We start from the raw sequence: 17,524 nt of genomic DNA, 5'->3' as shown, positions 1-17,524 counted from the left end.
GGAGCCCAGCATCTGCAGGGACTGCTTGCGAGGGAGGTGGGCTTCGGGGCCCCGCTCCGAGTACCTCACCCCCAGGAAGGCATCAACAGTGATCTTGCCCCCTGTTTGGGTTTTAGCAAACTCGCCACAGGCCTTCTGGGGAGACTTTTGCGTAGTCTTTCGTAGGAGGCATGAATACCAAGAAGGCTGCCTAACCTTGACGTTGGAGCCTTGTTTCCATGTCTTTGAGAGGGGCCAGTAAATATATCCCTATCCCCTAGGAAATCTTTACACCACGGCATAATACAAATATCAATTTTTCATTTCTTTCCTCCTAGTTAAAACATACTTTTATGATAAAAAAAAAAAAATTGAGCCAGCTAGGGTTTCATTACTAAGGGGCTGGCCTCCTAGACGCTGAAGTAGTGGCTGCACCCCTTGGCCTCATCCCTTGCTGCACGTGGGTCTGTTTGGACTGGGTTAGGCTGCAAAAGCAAGTGTCTTTTAAAGAAAATTAAAAAATGGTGTTGTGCATGTCATTATTGTGTCTGTGTGTACATGATGAACGTGGGTGGGTATGTGTGGTGTGGCGCATGTGTGGTGTGGCGCATGTGTGGTGCTTGGAGGACCATTGCGTGGATTAGTTCTCCTTCCCGCCTTTCTGTGGGTTCTGGAGGGGGGTAAAACCCTAACCTGCTGAACCATCTCACTGGCCCACATCTTCTGTTCGCTGTTTTAGAAGTGCTGGGAACGGAACCCAAGACCTCCCGCATACTAAGAGACCGTTAACACTGAAGCCCAGCCCGGAGAGCTTGGGAGAAAAGGTGTCCTGGAGAGGCTTCCAGGGTGCTTGGAGCAGGCAGGATGCTGGGAGAAGGGTGCAGAGAGAGAAAACAGAAAGCTCCAGGCCTGGAAATAAATGAGGTTTCAGGGTAAGGACAGCAGTGGCTGTGTTTATTAGGTGGCTGGCTCTGGCTGCATGCTGCCTGAAAAGTGACCACCTTAGGTCACATGCTAGCAAATGGCTGAGGAGGAATTTGGACCCATTTTTCTGCTTCTGACCAAATCCCTGTCAGTCTTTCTGTCTTTGTCTCTTCCTCTTGAGTATGTCAGGTGCATAATCTGTTAGTAGGTCTCAGGAGCTGTCTGTGTTCTAGATTCAAGGCCAGCTTTCCTCCCAGTAGAAGGCTGAGGCTGGGAAGAGGGCAGGGACAGGCCCAGAGACATGGTCCTTACCGGTAATTTTCTTTTAGATAGAAAGATTCTCACATTGTGAGACTTGCTCAATTTGTCCCATTTGTGGCTTTGGGTTTATGTACAGTGTTGCACAGCCGTTACTACGGTTTAATTATCACACCCCCAAATGACCCTGTAACCGGTTGGTCCTCAGTCTCCACTGCCCCCCAGCCCCTGGTCATCACTACTCGGGCTCCATGGTTTGCCTGCCCAGGAGCTCCCCAGAGAACTATAGGATGGGGGCTTCTCACTCAGCTTTTGTGGGAGCTGGAGGTCAGAGGTGCCTCTGTGTGCAAAGCTCTGAGGTGAGCTGTGTCTAGAGGGGACTTCCTGTGGGGAAGAGGTTGTTCTAACAGTCCCATAGGGGACCCACGCCCTCCTGCCCTTGGAGCAGGTAGACTTCAGCGAGGTCGTCATGTCTGATGAGACCCTGTGGCCACCTGTCTAGCCAGAGTGTTACCAGCTGGTGTGGGTGTTGTGACTTCATCTCGACAGACCCTGGAACAGCTCCGGTGACATCCTTCCAGGCTGAGGCCGCATGACATCTCCTTTCTGCTCCTTGGCCATTCTTCCCATCAGAGTCAACTCCGAGGAGCTCCTGTTGGCCTTCAGCCGTGACACGTGGTGCTCTGTAGAACCCAGTTAGGGCCCTCTGTAGAACCCAGAAACCTGCTGCTTTCACTGATGGATGTGCTGAGGTCCCGGGGGCTCAGTCTTCCTCCACCCCCATGTGGCTCCTGGCTTCAGGATACAAGGAACCCTGCTCACTCTACCTACCCCGGCTGCAGGCTTTGGAGACCCTATTGCTTTCATGTCCCTCCTCTTGAGGCTCTGTTTGGGAGTGAGAGGTGGCCCTCCCTGTTACACATGGTGGTTGTCTTATCACTTAGTGCAAATTCACTGTGATGGCTTCTGGTGATCCTGAGCTCTCCGTGGTCTAGAAGGGGGACCTACCCAGGGAGGGATTCAAGGCCATTAGTGGACAGGGTGAAGTACAGTGTCTCATGCAGTGAGCTTTGAGGCAAGCACGGGCCTTCCAGGGGAGCCGGGTGGCACTGGCCTCACATTGTCTTTGCTTGAGTCCCATAAGAAAACTGTGGTGTGGCGTTGTGCCCTACATTTGGCACTGGGACCATCCTTGGGCTTATTGACCACGCCTTTCTGGGGGGATGTGCCAACCCGGAAACATCCGGAGCATTTGAATATATCACTACCTCAGTGGGATTGAGTAGTGTCAGCGCTGGCACTGGTTTCTGGGCTGGACATCAGTGAGCTTCAAGCTGGGGGTGCTTCTCAAATGCCCTGAGTACCTTCATCCTTTGTTTACACATGGGCAGTGGGGTTTTGAGGAGACCCGCGACTGTGAAGGCTTGCTATTTCTGCGGCTATGGCAGCTGTTTGGGCCTGTGCAATGGGTATCCTCCGTCTTGTGCCCAGGAGCATGTTAGAAAGCTGGATTGGAGAAAATTGACAGGGTCTGCCTCCCAGTAGGCTGGCATGGTTCTGTGGCTCTCCTGGGAGGAGGGAGTTCCCCGTGGTGGCCGTGGAGTAGGCAGATGCCCACCTGTGCAGGTCTGCAGGTGCCAGGGGGGGGGGTGAGACTTCGGCCTCCCCTGCAGAGCTGGTGAGGTTTAGCTGCCCATCATCTTGTGGATATTTTCTTGTCTCTCTGATGCTTCTCTGCTCAATTATTTACCCAGGGAATTTGGGCTTCTTCACTTGTGGTTTTGGCAAGGCCTTCACACAAATGTTTTGCCCTGGTGGTCTCTTAACCATGTAAGATAAACGGCCAAATCAAACCCAGGTCTTGCTGGCAGTGGAGGTTCCCCGTGGGGCTGGGTGGGGGCAAGGCAGCGGGCCCCCCAACCCTCCCTCCTGTTCATGGCTGTCACTGGCTGTCCGAGGAGGGAGAGGAGACTCCTGAGCCAAGGTGAAGACATTAAGAGGCGTCTGGGCCATGCTAGGTTTTCTTGTGGTAGGGGAAGGAGGAGGAAGTCAGGGCCTTTTGTGGGCCGCTGGGGCTTCGGTACTGCTTGCCAGGGTCTGGAGAGAGGCCTCAGGTGATCAGCTAAGGCAGGAGGCTGGCTCATCAGTGTCCAGACCCTTGGAGGTAGACTTGAGGTGGCTCAGGCCTGTCCAAAGAACCTGTACTGATACAGTACAGCTTCCTGCCTCTTACAAAGAGGGGTCGCTCATCGCTTGAGAGAACAAATCCTCAACTGAAGCCTTCTCTGGTTTGTTCCGAAAGACCCTGCCCAGGGACTCTTAACTGGGAGTGGGGGCCCTGACAGGCCTTCTGTGCCTTAACCCCCTGCAACAGGCCCCTACAGGCAGGGTCCCTCCGAAACTATGTGGCAGCTGCAGGGGTAGCCTCTGCTAATGTCCTCTGTGCACCGGTGACCCCTTCTCCCTTGTTCGGGCCCCAGTTGCCATCCTTGTAGGGCTAGTATCCTGGGGGCCAGACCCTCCTGGGGGCTGTACTGTAGCCCTGTGCCCCAGGCCCCCTCCTGTGCCCCAAGCCTCTAGTACAGTCCAGGGCCCAACTGACCAGTCTTTTCTATTGTTTTTTCTCCAGGGCCGTGCAGGCCTGCCCAGCTGCCATCGATGGCCCCCATAGCTGCCTCCTCCTCCCACCCTCCCACATCTGTGATTACTTCACCTCTGCGTGCCCTGGGCGCTCTCCCACCCTGCTTCCCGCTGCCTTGCTGTGGCGCACGCCCCGTCTCGGGCGACGGGACTCAGGGTGAGGGTCAGATGGAGGCTCCCTTTGGATGCCAGTGTCAGTTGTCAGGTAACAGAGCCGCTGCGGTGGGGGAGGCGGGCTCCCGGGATGGCGGGCTGTGCCCTGGGCAGAGCTGGGGACCCAAGGTGGGGTCCCAGGGGAGAGGCACCCCCTCCACACACACTGACGCCTTTTGGGGGATGGCAGCGGACGTGGCAAAGGGTGCCAGCCGAATCGCAAACTCGTGCCGGTTCCCAGGGGCTCAGGGGCCCTCACCTTCGTGTGTCCCCTCACCCCCACATTCTGAGAGTCTCCCTCCCAGAATGCACTGCCCAACCTCCAAGTTTCATCTCTTTGGGCTGTTTAGCCAAAGTTTAATTGGATAACACTTAACATCTGAGGGAGGTTTTCTTCTGCCCCTTGCCTCGGCTGCTCTGCCACCCACCCCACTCAAGGGTAGGAGAGGATTCCTGGGTTGTCTGTGTACAGTGCCGGAGCCGTTCAAAATGCTGACTTTCTCTTTGGGACAATGTGTTGCCCATTAACTTAGAGGGAAGAAAAAAAAATCATCCCAAAGAGGAGCCTTTTAAAAAAAGCTGTGGCCATGGGTAGCAATGAACCATTGTGAGCGTCTGGGGTGGAGACTGAAGGTTGGTAGCTCCGGGCAGACCCCAGACCTGCTCCAGTCCCCTCTGCTGCTGTTGCAGGCCAGTGGAGCCACCTGGTACACAAAGGGAAGCCACAGCCAGGTGCTGACAGTACCTCCGCTGCCCCCTTGCTCTGTCTCCCTGCAAACGCAGACAGACGTCTGTGGCCTGGGGTCCCCACGAGGTCGAGGAGAGAAGGCCCTCCCTGCAGCCTCCTGGTGGGGCCTGGTTTGCAACACACTGTGGCTTCGGGAGCCAGGATGCTGACACAGACTCACGTGGCGAGCAGCTGTGGCCTGGTTTCCGTGGCCAGGGCCAGGGAGGGAGAGGGTGGCTGCAGCGCTGGGCTGGCCACATTCAGTTTGTCCCTGCTTCATTGCCAGGCACGTTGCAAGCTTTCTCTCGACTCAAGCTGGGAAAGAAAAAAAAATCTCTTATTGGGCAGGTTTTGCTTTTCATTTGACACTGTCTCCGGGACCTCTCTTACTGGAGATTTGGCTTTGCACACGGCCACAAGTAGCCCCTGCTCCAGGGTAAGACCTCCCTGGCCTCTCTGCCAGTTGGTTGGTCTGCAGCCTTCAGTACCTCCCCCCCCCCCCCATATTCCCGCTATGACAGGTGGTTATGTCATTGGCTCTGATATCCAGGACCAGGAGTTCTGGTTCCTTACTGGGCTAATGTCTTGAGTGCATAAAGTAGAGGCCAAAAATCCCCCAGGGAAGAGTTGAAAGAGCTTACAAGGCTTCCTTCCTGGCTAGCCTGCTTCCCAAGGCTTCCCTTCCTAGCCAGCCTGATCCCCAAGGCGACCGAGGATTCATGGAGCTTGGAAGATCTGTTTTGGGAATCTGTGGGAGACTCTGCTCACCAAGCTTGGAGTGCCTGCTGGTCAGGGCAGCTGACCTGTTCTCTGGATCCCTGTAATGCGTGCTGCGGCCTTGAAGCCCTGCACCCACTTAGGGGGGAGGGCTGCACTTTCAAAGCTCAGCCTGAGTGTTTGTGGCTAGACTCGGTCAAGTTCTGCATGTAGAAACATGATCTCTGTGTCTCGTGTGCCACTGGGGTGTGCTTAACCCTCTGCTGGCCCTCCTTAGGAGCTGCCAAAGTGGAGGACTGAGTTGCCTTTGATTTGACAGGGCTCTCCTGGTACCTTTGTGTCAAGTGCAGAGCAGGAGCCATTCCTGTCCCCATTTCATAAGTGAGCGGGAGGGGCAAGGGCCGGGAGGCCATGGCTGAGGCCCCTTCAAGAATTGGGCTTAGTCCTGGGGATTAGCTCAGTTGGCCACATGACCTCTGCTTAGCCGCAGTGGAGGACAGACGAAGTCTGCAGGGTCCTGGCAGCCAGGGGCGTCTGCTGTCTGTCCTCACTTGTTTTCTTAGTGTAGCTGCCCATCGTGTGCTAGGCATGTGTGCGTGCGCTGAGGCTTTACTTTCCCACTTTATAGAGGTGAGCTTCAGAGCCTCGAGGTCTCACAGCTCAAACCCGCTCATTCCTTAGTTCACTGTAGGTCCTCAGGCACGTCGTTGGTAGGCGGTGTGCAGACACAGGCAGAGTCAAGTACGTGGGTCCCTTGCTTACCTTACAGCTTACAGTGTGGGCATGGAGGTCTATCCTGAGACGGAGGGGAGGGGAGGGAAGACCATAGAGAGGAAGTGGCTCCCATCTGACACCTGCTTCATGTGTCCTACAGAGGCCACCGTAGACCTCAGGGCCCTGTCCATGTGTGATGATTGCGGTCCTGGGGACGGGGGCAGCAGTGAGGGTCTGAGCCCCGGGACCTCTCTAGGAGCTGGCTCCTGAGGGATCTGCTCTTTTTCTTCTTCCCATTCTTTGTCCCATACCCGGTGCTGTTCTTAGCCATGGTTCTGCCTTGTTAACTTAGCCTGCATCAGGCCGTACCGCTGTGCTGTGTTTTCTGATACATTTTGACACAGTCAAGCGTCTTCTTCCAGTGGATTTTGTCCCTTTGGTTCTGTTCCTGGCACTGGGCTGCTTGCTGAAGTGTTTTTAGTGCCTGTTTAATTAGTAGCTGCAGAGGAGGCATAAAGTCACCAGGAACCCTCGAGGAAGGAGGGGCCACAAAGACCGAGCGCTTCGGTACTCAGTGCGCTCCGTCCCTCTTCTGATCAGGGCGCTTTGAACCTCTCTCTTCAAATTAACTCAGGAGGCCTGAGCTTCACACAGGTTAATTGCATGCCCACAAACACACTCTGGGTTATTTATAGAAGGGTGTGATTTCATAGGAGAGAGAGCTACCCAGATGCACCCAGGTCCTGCTGGGACCCCTCACCCATGCTTCTCTCAGATGCTCACAGCCAGGAGAAGGGGCACAGGGGCCCATTGTCCTGTGGATTCTGCAGAGATCCTATGCGACTTTACGAGTCAAGGTGCTCTTGGCAACTGAAAGTTCATCTCTCAGAATTATCAAGGAGGCTGTGCAATCAAGAGCCACAGTCAACTGCCCTGCCCCGTGCCATCCAAGGACCAGAGGCCTTGAACATGTCATTGTCCTCTTTAAGCCTCACCCCCTTTCCTGCTACCCACCCCCCCCACATATATGAATGTAATATTGAACAGTAATGCTCCATGAGTGGATCTGTGGACTAAAGCGGGTTGGGCTTTTGTGGGTCTGGGCCTGAATAGAGTCTCCAAGGATACTCAAGTGACAGCTGAAAGTTACTGGGCTCCATCCTGTCCTCAGTCCTTTCCTGCTCTGAAGGCATCATGATCAAAAAGTGGCCTTCAGAATGTATCAGGCTGCCTTAGTGAGTGACATATATAGCTAGCCATGTGGCCTCACCCAAGTCATTTCCTGTCCTCTCTGATCCTCCATTCTCTCATCTGTGAAATGGGCATAAGTATAGGGCATGCTCTATGTTTGTTTGGAGGATTTTTCATGAGGTCATTTGGGGCAGATATTCAGAACAACGCTCTGCATGTAACAAGCCCCACAGACGGTATGATTCATATGCAAGCAGAAGGGGTTTCGCAACCTGATGGCATTACGTATCTGGCACCGGGTGGGAGCTTCCTTTAAACCGCATCCCTGGTTTCCATGCTTAAAAGCATTTAGCCTCTTGGCTAGCTCCATCATGCACCAGCGTTAGGAGGTGGAATGGGAACTGGGAAACTTCATTGCATATTTAGAAGCTGTAAATGGTCATCAGCCAGAGTGATTAATGCATGTGCTTGGCGAAGTTCAAGGTCTCATGCAAGAACACACAGCATCCAGGCTCAGGGAAGTGGAAGTGTTTGGATTTAATAGAGGGAGTCAGTTGCAGTCATTAGGATATGCTGAAATCACAGGGCAATCTTGTAAAGTTAAATTCAATTTACTTTTCTACTGAAATTGTGCTTGCTGTGTTATTTAACTAGTCTGGGGTTTCTTGGCATGGGTTAAAGGGACAATAAAGATAAAAGAATACCTGTAAGTAAATAGTAGGCTTTAACAGTAGAATCTATCGTTTTCTCCTCCTTCAATTATATCCCAGTGTTCGTTTTGTGTTGGTTTTTATAACTGGAGCCCTCCAATGGGATGCTTAGGTTCAGACCACCCTAGCTGAGGAGGCTTGATGCAATTAATACAGTCTGTCTGGAAAGTGGCCTTATTTCTGGAAGTTTTATGTTAATGATATGGTCTGCGCGCTGCACATTTCATACCAAAATGAAGATGGAGCTGCAGTTTCTTTCTGGACTGGGTTTGATTAGCAGTAGGGGCTCACAGGGCAGCCGCTCTCCCAGGGGACAGAGATTGGCAGTTCTCCCTGGTCTGCACTGGTGGGTGTGGTGTACTGGGTGCTGGGCGGAGGGGGGGGCATTTGAGCCTCCATGGAGACCAGAAGGAGGAGGGCCATGAGGGTGTAGTAGGGAACTGAGTGTGAGGGAGGTGCGTAATGAACCTCTGGGGACAGGTAGCAGACACACGTGTGGGCTCCAATGCTTTTGGGGTGAGGGGTGCTTTCTGAGCTCACCAGGTCCTGTGTCAATGGGGCTGGCTCAGTGCAATTATTAAAAATGTAGAGAGCCCTACTGGGAATGTACTTCAGGTGGTAGAGTGCTTGCCTAGCATGCATGCGACTCCCTAGGACCACGTTGTTGTGTAAAGCAGGTATGTGGCGCAAGCACGTTATTCTCACACTTGGGAAATGAAAGCAAGAAGATTAGAAGTTCAAGGCTAACCTCAGCCACACGTCAACTTCATAGGTCAGCCTGGCCTATGTGAGGCTCTGTCTCAAAAAACAAAATTCAATTAATCATTTGTCCCCTCACAATGTCTATACAACCAAGACATTGGTGGTCTCACCCGATGACTGACATTAACAGCATGGTTGGCAGTTCCTGGGGGGCTGGTTCCTTGGACCCACTGGTGTCTGTGCCATCTTGGGGTGGCCCCACTTGTAACTGCTGTCTTCCAGTGCCTGCCCAGGACCTGCCTGCTATCTTCCCTGACTAGAAGCATTCCAGTAGAGGCCATTAGAGAGCTGCAAGACTCCTGGGGTTCGGGAAGCCCGTGTTCATGTTGGTGGAGGCAGCCGAGGTTGACAAGTACTTGGTGGGACTCCAGAAAAAGGCCACTGTCCATGTCACCGGCAAATCACACCTTTCAGCACCAACAGGGGCCCAGAGCAGCTGGGGAGTGGGGTCAGGGGAGAGCCTAGGGCTGGCCAGTCAGGGCCGGACTCACTGGGGCGACTGCCTTCAGATGAAAGGGGTCAGCATCCCAGCCGTACAGACGCCGCTGCGCCCTCTGCAGACACCATGCCACCCTCCGCCGGCCCTTCCGAAGGCAGAGCTAAATCAAAGAATTCTGTTCGGATCTGGACAAGATGTTGCTGTTTTTCTGCTCTGACGGGAGAGGCATTTGGAAGAGCAGTTTCTTTTTCTTTCTTTCTTCCTTTTTTTTTTTTTTTTTTATAGCTGTCTTAAAAAGGAGTTTGGCTGTTTAGCACAGCTGGTGCTCATTACATTATGGACTGGCAATAAAATAGCATGTGTAATTAATTTTTAATGCAGCGCTGGATGCAGCACTTTCCAGCAGTTAGTGGATGTGAAGACCCCGCGCTGGCTGTGGACATCAGAGACCTCAGAGCTCAGGCAGCCATAGGCTCCTTGAGAGGGGGTCTGACAGTGGTGGGAGAGGCTGGGCACCACCCTCCATGTGGAGGGGATCCCATCCCGAAAGGAGTTTGCCACACATGACCCGAGGGGTTCAGATCAACCCCTGATGAGGCAGGATTGGGGTCCTCATCGGACATCTCATCTGACCCCCTTCAATATCTAGATGGGGAAACCGAGCCAGGCAGTGAGGAGGACGCCGTAAGCGACACAAACGACTGGCAGAGCTGACTTGGCTCTATGTCTCTGGAGCTCTGGCCACTAGGCCACACCGCCTCTCTCTTTATGTTGAGACAGCAGCTCTTGTATCCCAGGCTGACCTTGAGTTCACTTTGAAACAGAGGATGACCTTGACCTTCGATTCTACTGTCTTAACTTGGAGTGCTGGGATTTCAGGTCCGTAACACCAGGCCCTGTTTTATACTGTGCTAAGGACTGAACCCAGGACTTCCTGCATGCTAGGCAAGCACTCTTCTGATGGTGCCACATCCCCAGCCAGCATTCTGAACCCCCTTGAGTTCACACTGAGAACTAGTGAAGGACACCTGTTATCCAAGGGAGATGCTAAAAAACTAGTTTCTGTGTTGCCGCCAGGCTGGATGCCCTGTGCAGTGGACTTGGCAGCAGGTAGCATGTTGACAGCAATAAACCATATATGTTGTCCTGGGACTTTTTTTTTTTTGCCTCTGCTGTGAGGCACTCTCATGCATGTCTCTGTTCGGCCTCTATGGCTGCTGTCCAGTCTCTGGGAACTGCAGCGTAGACTTGTTTGAATTAAGCTTACATGACCCACATGTGTTAACAAAGGAAGCCCCGGACCTAGGACATCCTTGGTCCCAGTCTTGGTGCTAATGGGCATGAGTGCAGGACCCTAGGGCTGCCTGCTCCCCTTCTCTGAGCCTCAGCTTCCCCGCTTGTCAAACGGGGTAAAAATACTCGCTTTGGGAGGGCGCTGAGAAACTTCTGTCAGGGTGTTGCTGGGGCATGGGCTAGCAGGCTGGGTGACCTCGGGTACAGAGACCCTGTGATGGCTGGTCTACTGGCTCTGGCAATCCTTGCCTGCCAGTTTCTTAGCGTGAATGAAACGGGGAGCAAGGACCACCACTCTATCACTCTCAGTGCTTTTAGGACTTGCTGCTGTTACCTACAAAACCTACTGTGCATCGGCCCTGGCCCTTGCCTGACATCTTGTCCTCATCCTCCAAGAAGAGGTACCCCTTCATCCCACTTGAGTGTGCTCTTAGGGAGCACAGGCTACCCATTTGAGATCACACAGCACCAAACCCGCAGAGGGGCGGGCTGATGGGGGGCCGATGGCTGCTCGGCCTTGAAGCTGTGCTTCTGTCCATCCCCTCTCCATTTCTGTTGGGCCGCGGCAGCTGCCTGGACCTGCCTAACATACATGGAGCATGCTGGTAAGAAACCAGCTGATACTTGGATGTAGTCCCTGAGAGTGTCCCCTGGGTTCTCCATTTTGCTGACCACATGTGTGTCTGACCCTGGCCTAGAAATGGGACCCTTGGGTGTGTGAGAACCAGAATGTGCTAGAGATTCCTGAGGGTGGGGGTGGGGATGGCTGCCCCTCCATCCTGCTCAGACAGTGGCCGCTTTGACTTGGCCCCTCATGTGTGACTGGACTTAGAGGGATAGAAGGAAGGAGAGTGTTGAGGAAGAGAGGTGGAGCCCCCCCCCCCCAGACTGTTTTGGCAAATTGCCCTAAGCCTGGGCTTCTGGTGTCTGGGTGGGAATCCGGCCTGCCTCTCCTGTGATTGTGGCAGGTCCTGCATGTGCATGGCCACAGGACACCGGTGGACATTCTGGGGCCCCAGAAAGGTGAGCAGCTGCAGGGCAGGTCCGTAGTCAGGTAGGGGAGGGGAGAATTGCTTGCTTTCTTCGTTCTCTGCAGAATCAGACCCCACACTCCGGGAGAAACTGAGTGTGCTGTTGTGAGATGGCTTGGGGGGGGACACGACACATTAAGTATTGCATTGGTACAAGGACATGATCGTGTTTTTTTTTAATATGTAATTATAAGTACACATAAGAATTATGGTTTTGACTTCTTTTGTTTTCTCCCTCGTCTATTGCTAGAGACTGAACCCAGAGTCTTGAGCTTGCTGAGGTGAATAAAATGGCCCATGTTTTCCAAATCTGCGGCAGGGGCAGAAGGAGAAAGGCTGTCCCCTGTCGGTGGGTTACCGTGAACTCCGAGTAGTTGAAACCATGAAATACAGTTTATCCAAACACAGTCGAGACCGGCCAGTTCAATCCAGTGTTGGGAAGAAGCCATGGGGGTGGGGGTGGGGGTGGGGTCCCTCCGTATGCTTTCCAGTCCTTATTAGAACGTAGAGGACCCGTGTCCTGGCCAGCTCTGTGGTCCCCTCTCTGGACATTATTTAAGAAGTGACAGGAGGTGGCACGTCACCTCGGAATATGGTCACAGGCGGTGGAGGCAGCACCCTTTACCTCCCCTTCTCACTGGTCTTGCAGCGGGCCCACCAGGTGGCGGTCAGACGGTCGTCTCCACAGTCCCAGTGCACACGAGGTCCTTGGTGGGGGCCCTCTGAGTTTTGTGTTCAGACCTCTCCCAGAACGCACAGGTGAAGGAGACACTGGCATCTAAGGTGTAGCATGGCTGGTATGGAACGATGTGTTGGATGAGGGCTTTTCGGAGTCTGGGTGCCGCTGGCTTCCCGGCAAGCTTCTACCTGGCAGGTACAAGTAGGAAGAGACACAAACATGAATCATGGCCCTCCTAGGGGGCCCAGGATAATAGGACCATCTATATTTTATGGTTTCTGTAGAAGGGGTCGGAGGGCTCGGGTCTTCTCCGAGGAGGTTAATGCGAAACCGAAGTCACTGTCTGCAGAAACAGGCAGATGGGATCGGTTCGTAAAGCGGGACATTAATTATTGCCTTTCTTAATAAGGTTGCGACTGGCTGATGGGGTAAGGCCTGCCCTGCCGGGTGGGTGTATGTGTCTGTGACTCCAGCTGATATTAACCTGGCCTTGGTGAAATTCAGACTTGGTGCTGTCACCCGGAATTTCTTTGTGTTTTTATTAACCAGCTCATTTATTCTGTATTGAATCATAAAAGAAACCTTCGATTGGTGGCCTCAGACTTTTGTTTTATTTCGTGTTTGAGAGAGGGTCTCATGTAGTCTAGGTTAGCCTTGAACTTGCTGCCTCTATCTCAGTGCCAGCACTACAGTCGTGAGCCACCACACCCAGTGTCCGTGGTGCTGGAGAGCAAACTCCGGGTCTTGTGCACGTTAGACAAGCACCGTATCCACTGAATGACCTTCTCAGCGCCTGACGAATTGAGTGTCACAATGGTTCAAAGGTAGGGAGGGCCATGAAATATCCCCACGCCACCCTGAGAAAAAATGGGTTCTCTGGGTAGCCCTGGCTGTCCTGGAACTTGCTCTGTAGACCAGGCTGGCCTCAAACTCAGAGATCCACCTGCCTCCCGTCGGGTAGTTATCCCACCCGAAGTATTTTTTATTGTGGATGACATATATATAAGATTTACAGTTTTGGTAGGTGGCTATCACTGCCGCTGCTGATGGCTAAATCCAGAGCCTTGGACTTGCTGAGGCGAGCTCTACCACTCAGCGGCAACCCTACCCTCATTTTTTTTTTGACTGTTTTTAAGTGTGCGCTCCAGTTGTACTGAGTACATCGCCACGATGTGGCCATCACCTCCTTCCATCTTTGGAATTGTCTTGTCTCCAACAGAATTCAGTCTCCCATTAAACAATAACTCCATCTTGGCAACCACCGTTCTACTTCCGGTTTGTATGAAAGCCACAGCTCCAAGGTGGCATGAATTGGACTGTGTGTGTGTGTGTGTGTGTGTGTGTGTGTGTGTGTGTGTGTGTGTCTTTACTTGGCTCATCCATGGTGTAGCAGGTGTCATAGTTTCTTTCCATTCTAGGGCTGTGTACCATTCCCTTGTGTGTATGGGTTACATTTGCTCTCGCGTTCACCCATTGATGGGCACTGGGCAGCCTCCATCCTCGCCTGATGTGAACGCTACAATTGTGACCCTGGGTGCGCACGTGCTCCTCAGGTTCTCTCGGGTGTGCACCTAGAAGCAGGATAGCTGGATCGTAGATGACTCTGTGTTTGGTTTGAAGGCAGTCGCCCGACTTTTCCACAGAGGCTGCCCCGTTCTCTATTCCCTGCTCACGCTGCACAAGGCTCTAGTTGTTGGGGGTTAAAGCCAAGGAAGTCGTTCTTCGGAGAAATGGGAACCAGCTGAAGGGACATAGTGCACCCTGGGTATGATTTGAACCAGGCCCCACTGACTCAGGCCTAGCATTGCTTTGAGTTACCTGCTTTAATATTTTGTGAGGGTCTCAGCCCCTTAACTCCCCTCATGATAACTTTGTCTTCTCAGTTAGCTGGTTGTAAGCAGGCAGCTAAACATTCACCCAGCATGAAGATTCAGGGAAGACTCTTAGGTGAATCAGATGATTTTCACTGTCTGATTTCACAGACAGCAAAGGGTAACACATTGCCTTCTCTGAGCCCCAGGGTTTTCTCTGTTTCAAGGGATCCTCTTGCTGGCCTCATTCCCTTGACTGGAGGAAGGGTGTCCAGTGAGTGGCCTTGGGTCCTTTGTAGACTGGCACATTAGTTATGAGACGTCTGCAAAGATGATTGCTCAGGGCTGTGCCTTCTCTCTGATGCCCTTCGTGAGTGTCTCGAGCCAGGCTGTGGCAAATGAACACAAACTGGGTGTTGAGGAAGCTACAGGTTCAAAGCCAAGGCGTTGGCTTCCTTTAGAGGCTATGGCTGAGGGTGCTTCCTCGCTTCCTCTACCTTTAGGTAACTCCAGGAGTCCCTTGGCCTCTGGTCACATTACCTTAATCCCTACCTGTGTGGCCGCATAGTGTCCTTGGTCGTCTGCCGCATCTTTTAGACAATGAACTAAGGGTACACCTAGACCATCCAGGGTGGTCTCCTTTCATAATCCTTAATTTTATCCACAAAGACCCCTTTTCTAAATAAGGTCACACATGGCTTCTACTGATTAAGTCACAGACATTTTGGGTCTCACTAGCCAAACCCCTGCATGGCCCCACGCTGTTGGACTCTAGGCCCTTCCAGGTCAGGAACCCCACTTTGGTTACTTTGGGGGCACTTCTATGCACTGTGTGATGTTTCCCTGCTGAACTCGAGTTGGTCCCTGATGAGATGGCCACCGGAATGTCATGCTTCTCAGCTGCCTGGCACCTCTGGCCAGCTCTTCTCAGGCTCAGTGGCAAGCTGTGTGGCCACATCTGTCCCCACCAGTCCAACCCATGTCAAGAGTATAGAGAGAGTGTGGGTGTGTTTGGAATTGGGGGGGGGGTTCAAAAAGCCTGTAATGATTATGAGAAAAAAATTTAATGGAGTTGAATAGAAGCTTAAAATAGCCGGACACACATTTGCCTATAATCTTTTTTTTTTTTTTTTTTTTTTTTTTTTTTTTTTTTTTTATAAAGAAAACATAATTATTTTTGTGAACCAGCTCTGAGAAGCTTGGAGTATTTTTAGCCTGTGTCTTCTAGGACACTGGGCATCATCTCAGGAAGAACATCTCAGAGCCCACCAGAATGTAGTGATGTCACAAGTTGGGTGACAGCCCCTGGGGGAGCAGGGTCTGGAGTTACGGGAGTCCTGTCCTCAGCCCTACTTTGCTGAGTGTGTGTTTGCTGGAGGAATAGTTCTGGAGAGTCAGACTGTGGCTTCTGTGGGTGATGCAGCTGGGACAGGTAGCACACGTGGACAGGTAGCTGTTGCATTGACCAATTGACGGCTGGCTTAGCTCTGGGTGGGTGGGTGGGTAAGGTGGGCTTGTGGTTAGATCAGTCCAGCCTGCTACCTCAGCACACCTGCAGGCCTCTTGAGGGAGACTGGGGCTTGAGGGTAAGGGTTCTAAGCCTTCTTGTTGGGAGCCAAACTTGGCCTCATGTCATCTCCCCATTTTTCCCATTGCCTCTGCCAGGGTCATTGGGCCTGGCATAGTCTCTGTAATAAAAAGCCCTGTGTGTGTGTGTGTGTGTGTGTGTGTGTGTGTGTGTGTGTGTGCCTGTCTGTAGGTAGGTGTGTAGCTGTGAGTATGTGTGTGTTTGTATATGTGTGAGCATATCAATGTGTGTTTATATTGGTGTTGTTTGTAGGTGTCCTGGGAATCTGTATGTGAATGTGACAGTACTGTCTGTCTGGAGTGTCTCCTGAACAGGCATGTTCTTCCTGGGTTGCGGTGCATGCTGACATGGCTAAGCATTGCAGCCTGCTGTGGCCTTGGTGTGAATGTGTCTCTGAAGACAGTTTCTCTTCCCAGTGCCTGCTGGGAAGTTCACTGTACCTAGGGCCAAGACATCGTGACCAGTCCAGAGCGTGGCTACGCATGAGCGTGTGCAGGGAGACCAAAGGCTCTGAAGTGGATGGTGGGTCCTTCTGCTGTGACAAGTTGTGATTTGGGGGGGGTGAGCGAGCCTGTCTCCTCATCTGAAAAATGGGAATGGTGCCAACTGAGTGTCCCAGTCAGCCACGACAACAGCACACGTGCTTACCACAAGCTTCACGGCAGCACCCCTCACCCTCCTCTGTGAAGAAGACGTGACCATCAATCCCACTTTACAGATGGGGAAACTGAGGCGTGGGGACTTCAGAAACGTTCCTTTTGAGTCTTCCCCGGCTGTGACACACTCACTGCCTCAAGCAGCAGCTGGCCGGGTGTCACTGTTACATTTTATTGTGGTTATAACTATAATTATCATCCCCGAGATCATCACAGCGGCCGTTTCCTGGGTGGAGATGTTCCTCTGGTGCCGCTCCAGCCAGCCCCGACTCCTAGCCTTGTTCGTCCTTTCTGGGCATCTCATCTTCCATCTACCCGCTTCGTGCTGGCCCCTCTTCCATTTTGAGTTTGTGTGTCTGAGGTCTCGGAGCCTCTCTGCTCTAATTGAGATAACGAACGCAGTCCCCCTCCACCCCCACCCCCAGAACCTCCTCACTGAAAGTCAAGTGCAAAGTGATGGTTTTCATTCGCCGACCTCCCCTTCCTTTCTCTTTTTAATACACATCTCTTCAAGAAGGGATTGGCTGGATGCAAACGGCTAATAACCTATGGATTTATGGAAGCAGCTCGAGCTGGCTTCACAAGCTCGGATACCTGCAGTCAGCGTCCTGTCTCTTTAAGCTGAGGCTCCGACTTGCCGTGGTATTTTACAGAGCCTGGTTTCATTTATGCTGGAGCCAGACTTACTATGTGAGCGTCGTCCGCATGCTGGAATTAGTCTTAAGCTTGCTTCTGTGGCGTTGCCAAATTCCATGTTTGTGTTTTATTTAGAATTCTTTTCACGGCCAGCCGATTCTGTGCCGGCACACACAGGCACTGTTGCGCCCCATGGAGAAAATAAGCGAGCTTGCGTTTTCTTTGGCAGAGGCCGCGGCCACAATAGACTGTGGTCTCTGAAACATTTTTTAAAAGCTATTTTAACCCATAACAGATGCATAAAGTCGGCGCAGGCATGCCAGTTTTCTTAGTTTTAATTAAAAAATAATTACAGTCTAATGGGATGTTAGTGACACATTTGGATGAATGGTCGGTGACATTATCTGCAACTTATAAATTAGTGCCTCTCCCTTGGCTGGGGCAGGGCTGGGGAAGATTTGGGGAGGGACATTTGCATATCTGTTCTTAATTGCAGGGTGGGGGCTGGGAGGGAAACCTCACTGGGTTGGAGACAGTGGGGCAGGACAGAGACCTTGGTCAGCATCCCTCAGTCCCAGCATGTGTGACACAGGCATCTGATAGCATCCTCCTTCCC

The 17,524-nt window shown here is 52.5% G+C and overlaps 1 protein-coding gene across 4 annotated transcripts in view; it reads left to right on the top strand.

The window, feature by feature from the left end:
- The window catches only part of Bcl11b (BCL11 transcription factor B), a 91,815-nt gene that overhangs the window by 34,846 nt on the left and 39,445 nt on the right, over positions 1–17,524 (top strand). For 2 of the 4 annotated variants that reach the window (XM_006971698.4, XM_006971697.4), the window contains exon 3: positions 3,791–4,006. The exons of the other annotated variants lie outside the window; for them this stretch is intronic. In XM_006971698.4, coding sequence (XP_006971760.1) covers positions 3,791–4,006 — 216 coding nt within the window. The remainder of the gene's footprint in view (positions 1–3,790; positions 4,007–17,524) is intronic. 4 annotated transcript variants of the gene reach the window in all.

Source organism: Peromyscus maniculatus, chromosome 14 (assembly GCF_049852395.1).
Source record: "Peromyscus maniculatus bairdii isolate BWxNUB_F1_BW_parent chromosome 14, HU_Pman_BW_mat_3.1, whole genome shotgun sequence".
NCBI classification, from domain to species: Eukaryota; Metazoa; Chordata; class Mammalia; order Rodentia; family Cricetidae; genus Peromyscus; species Peromyscus maniculatus.
This window is presented reverse-complemented; position numbering and strand designations above follow the sequence as displayed.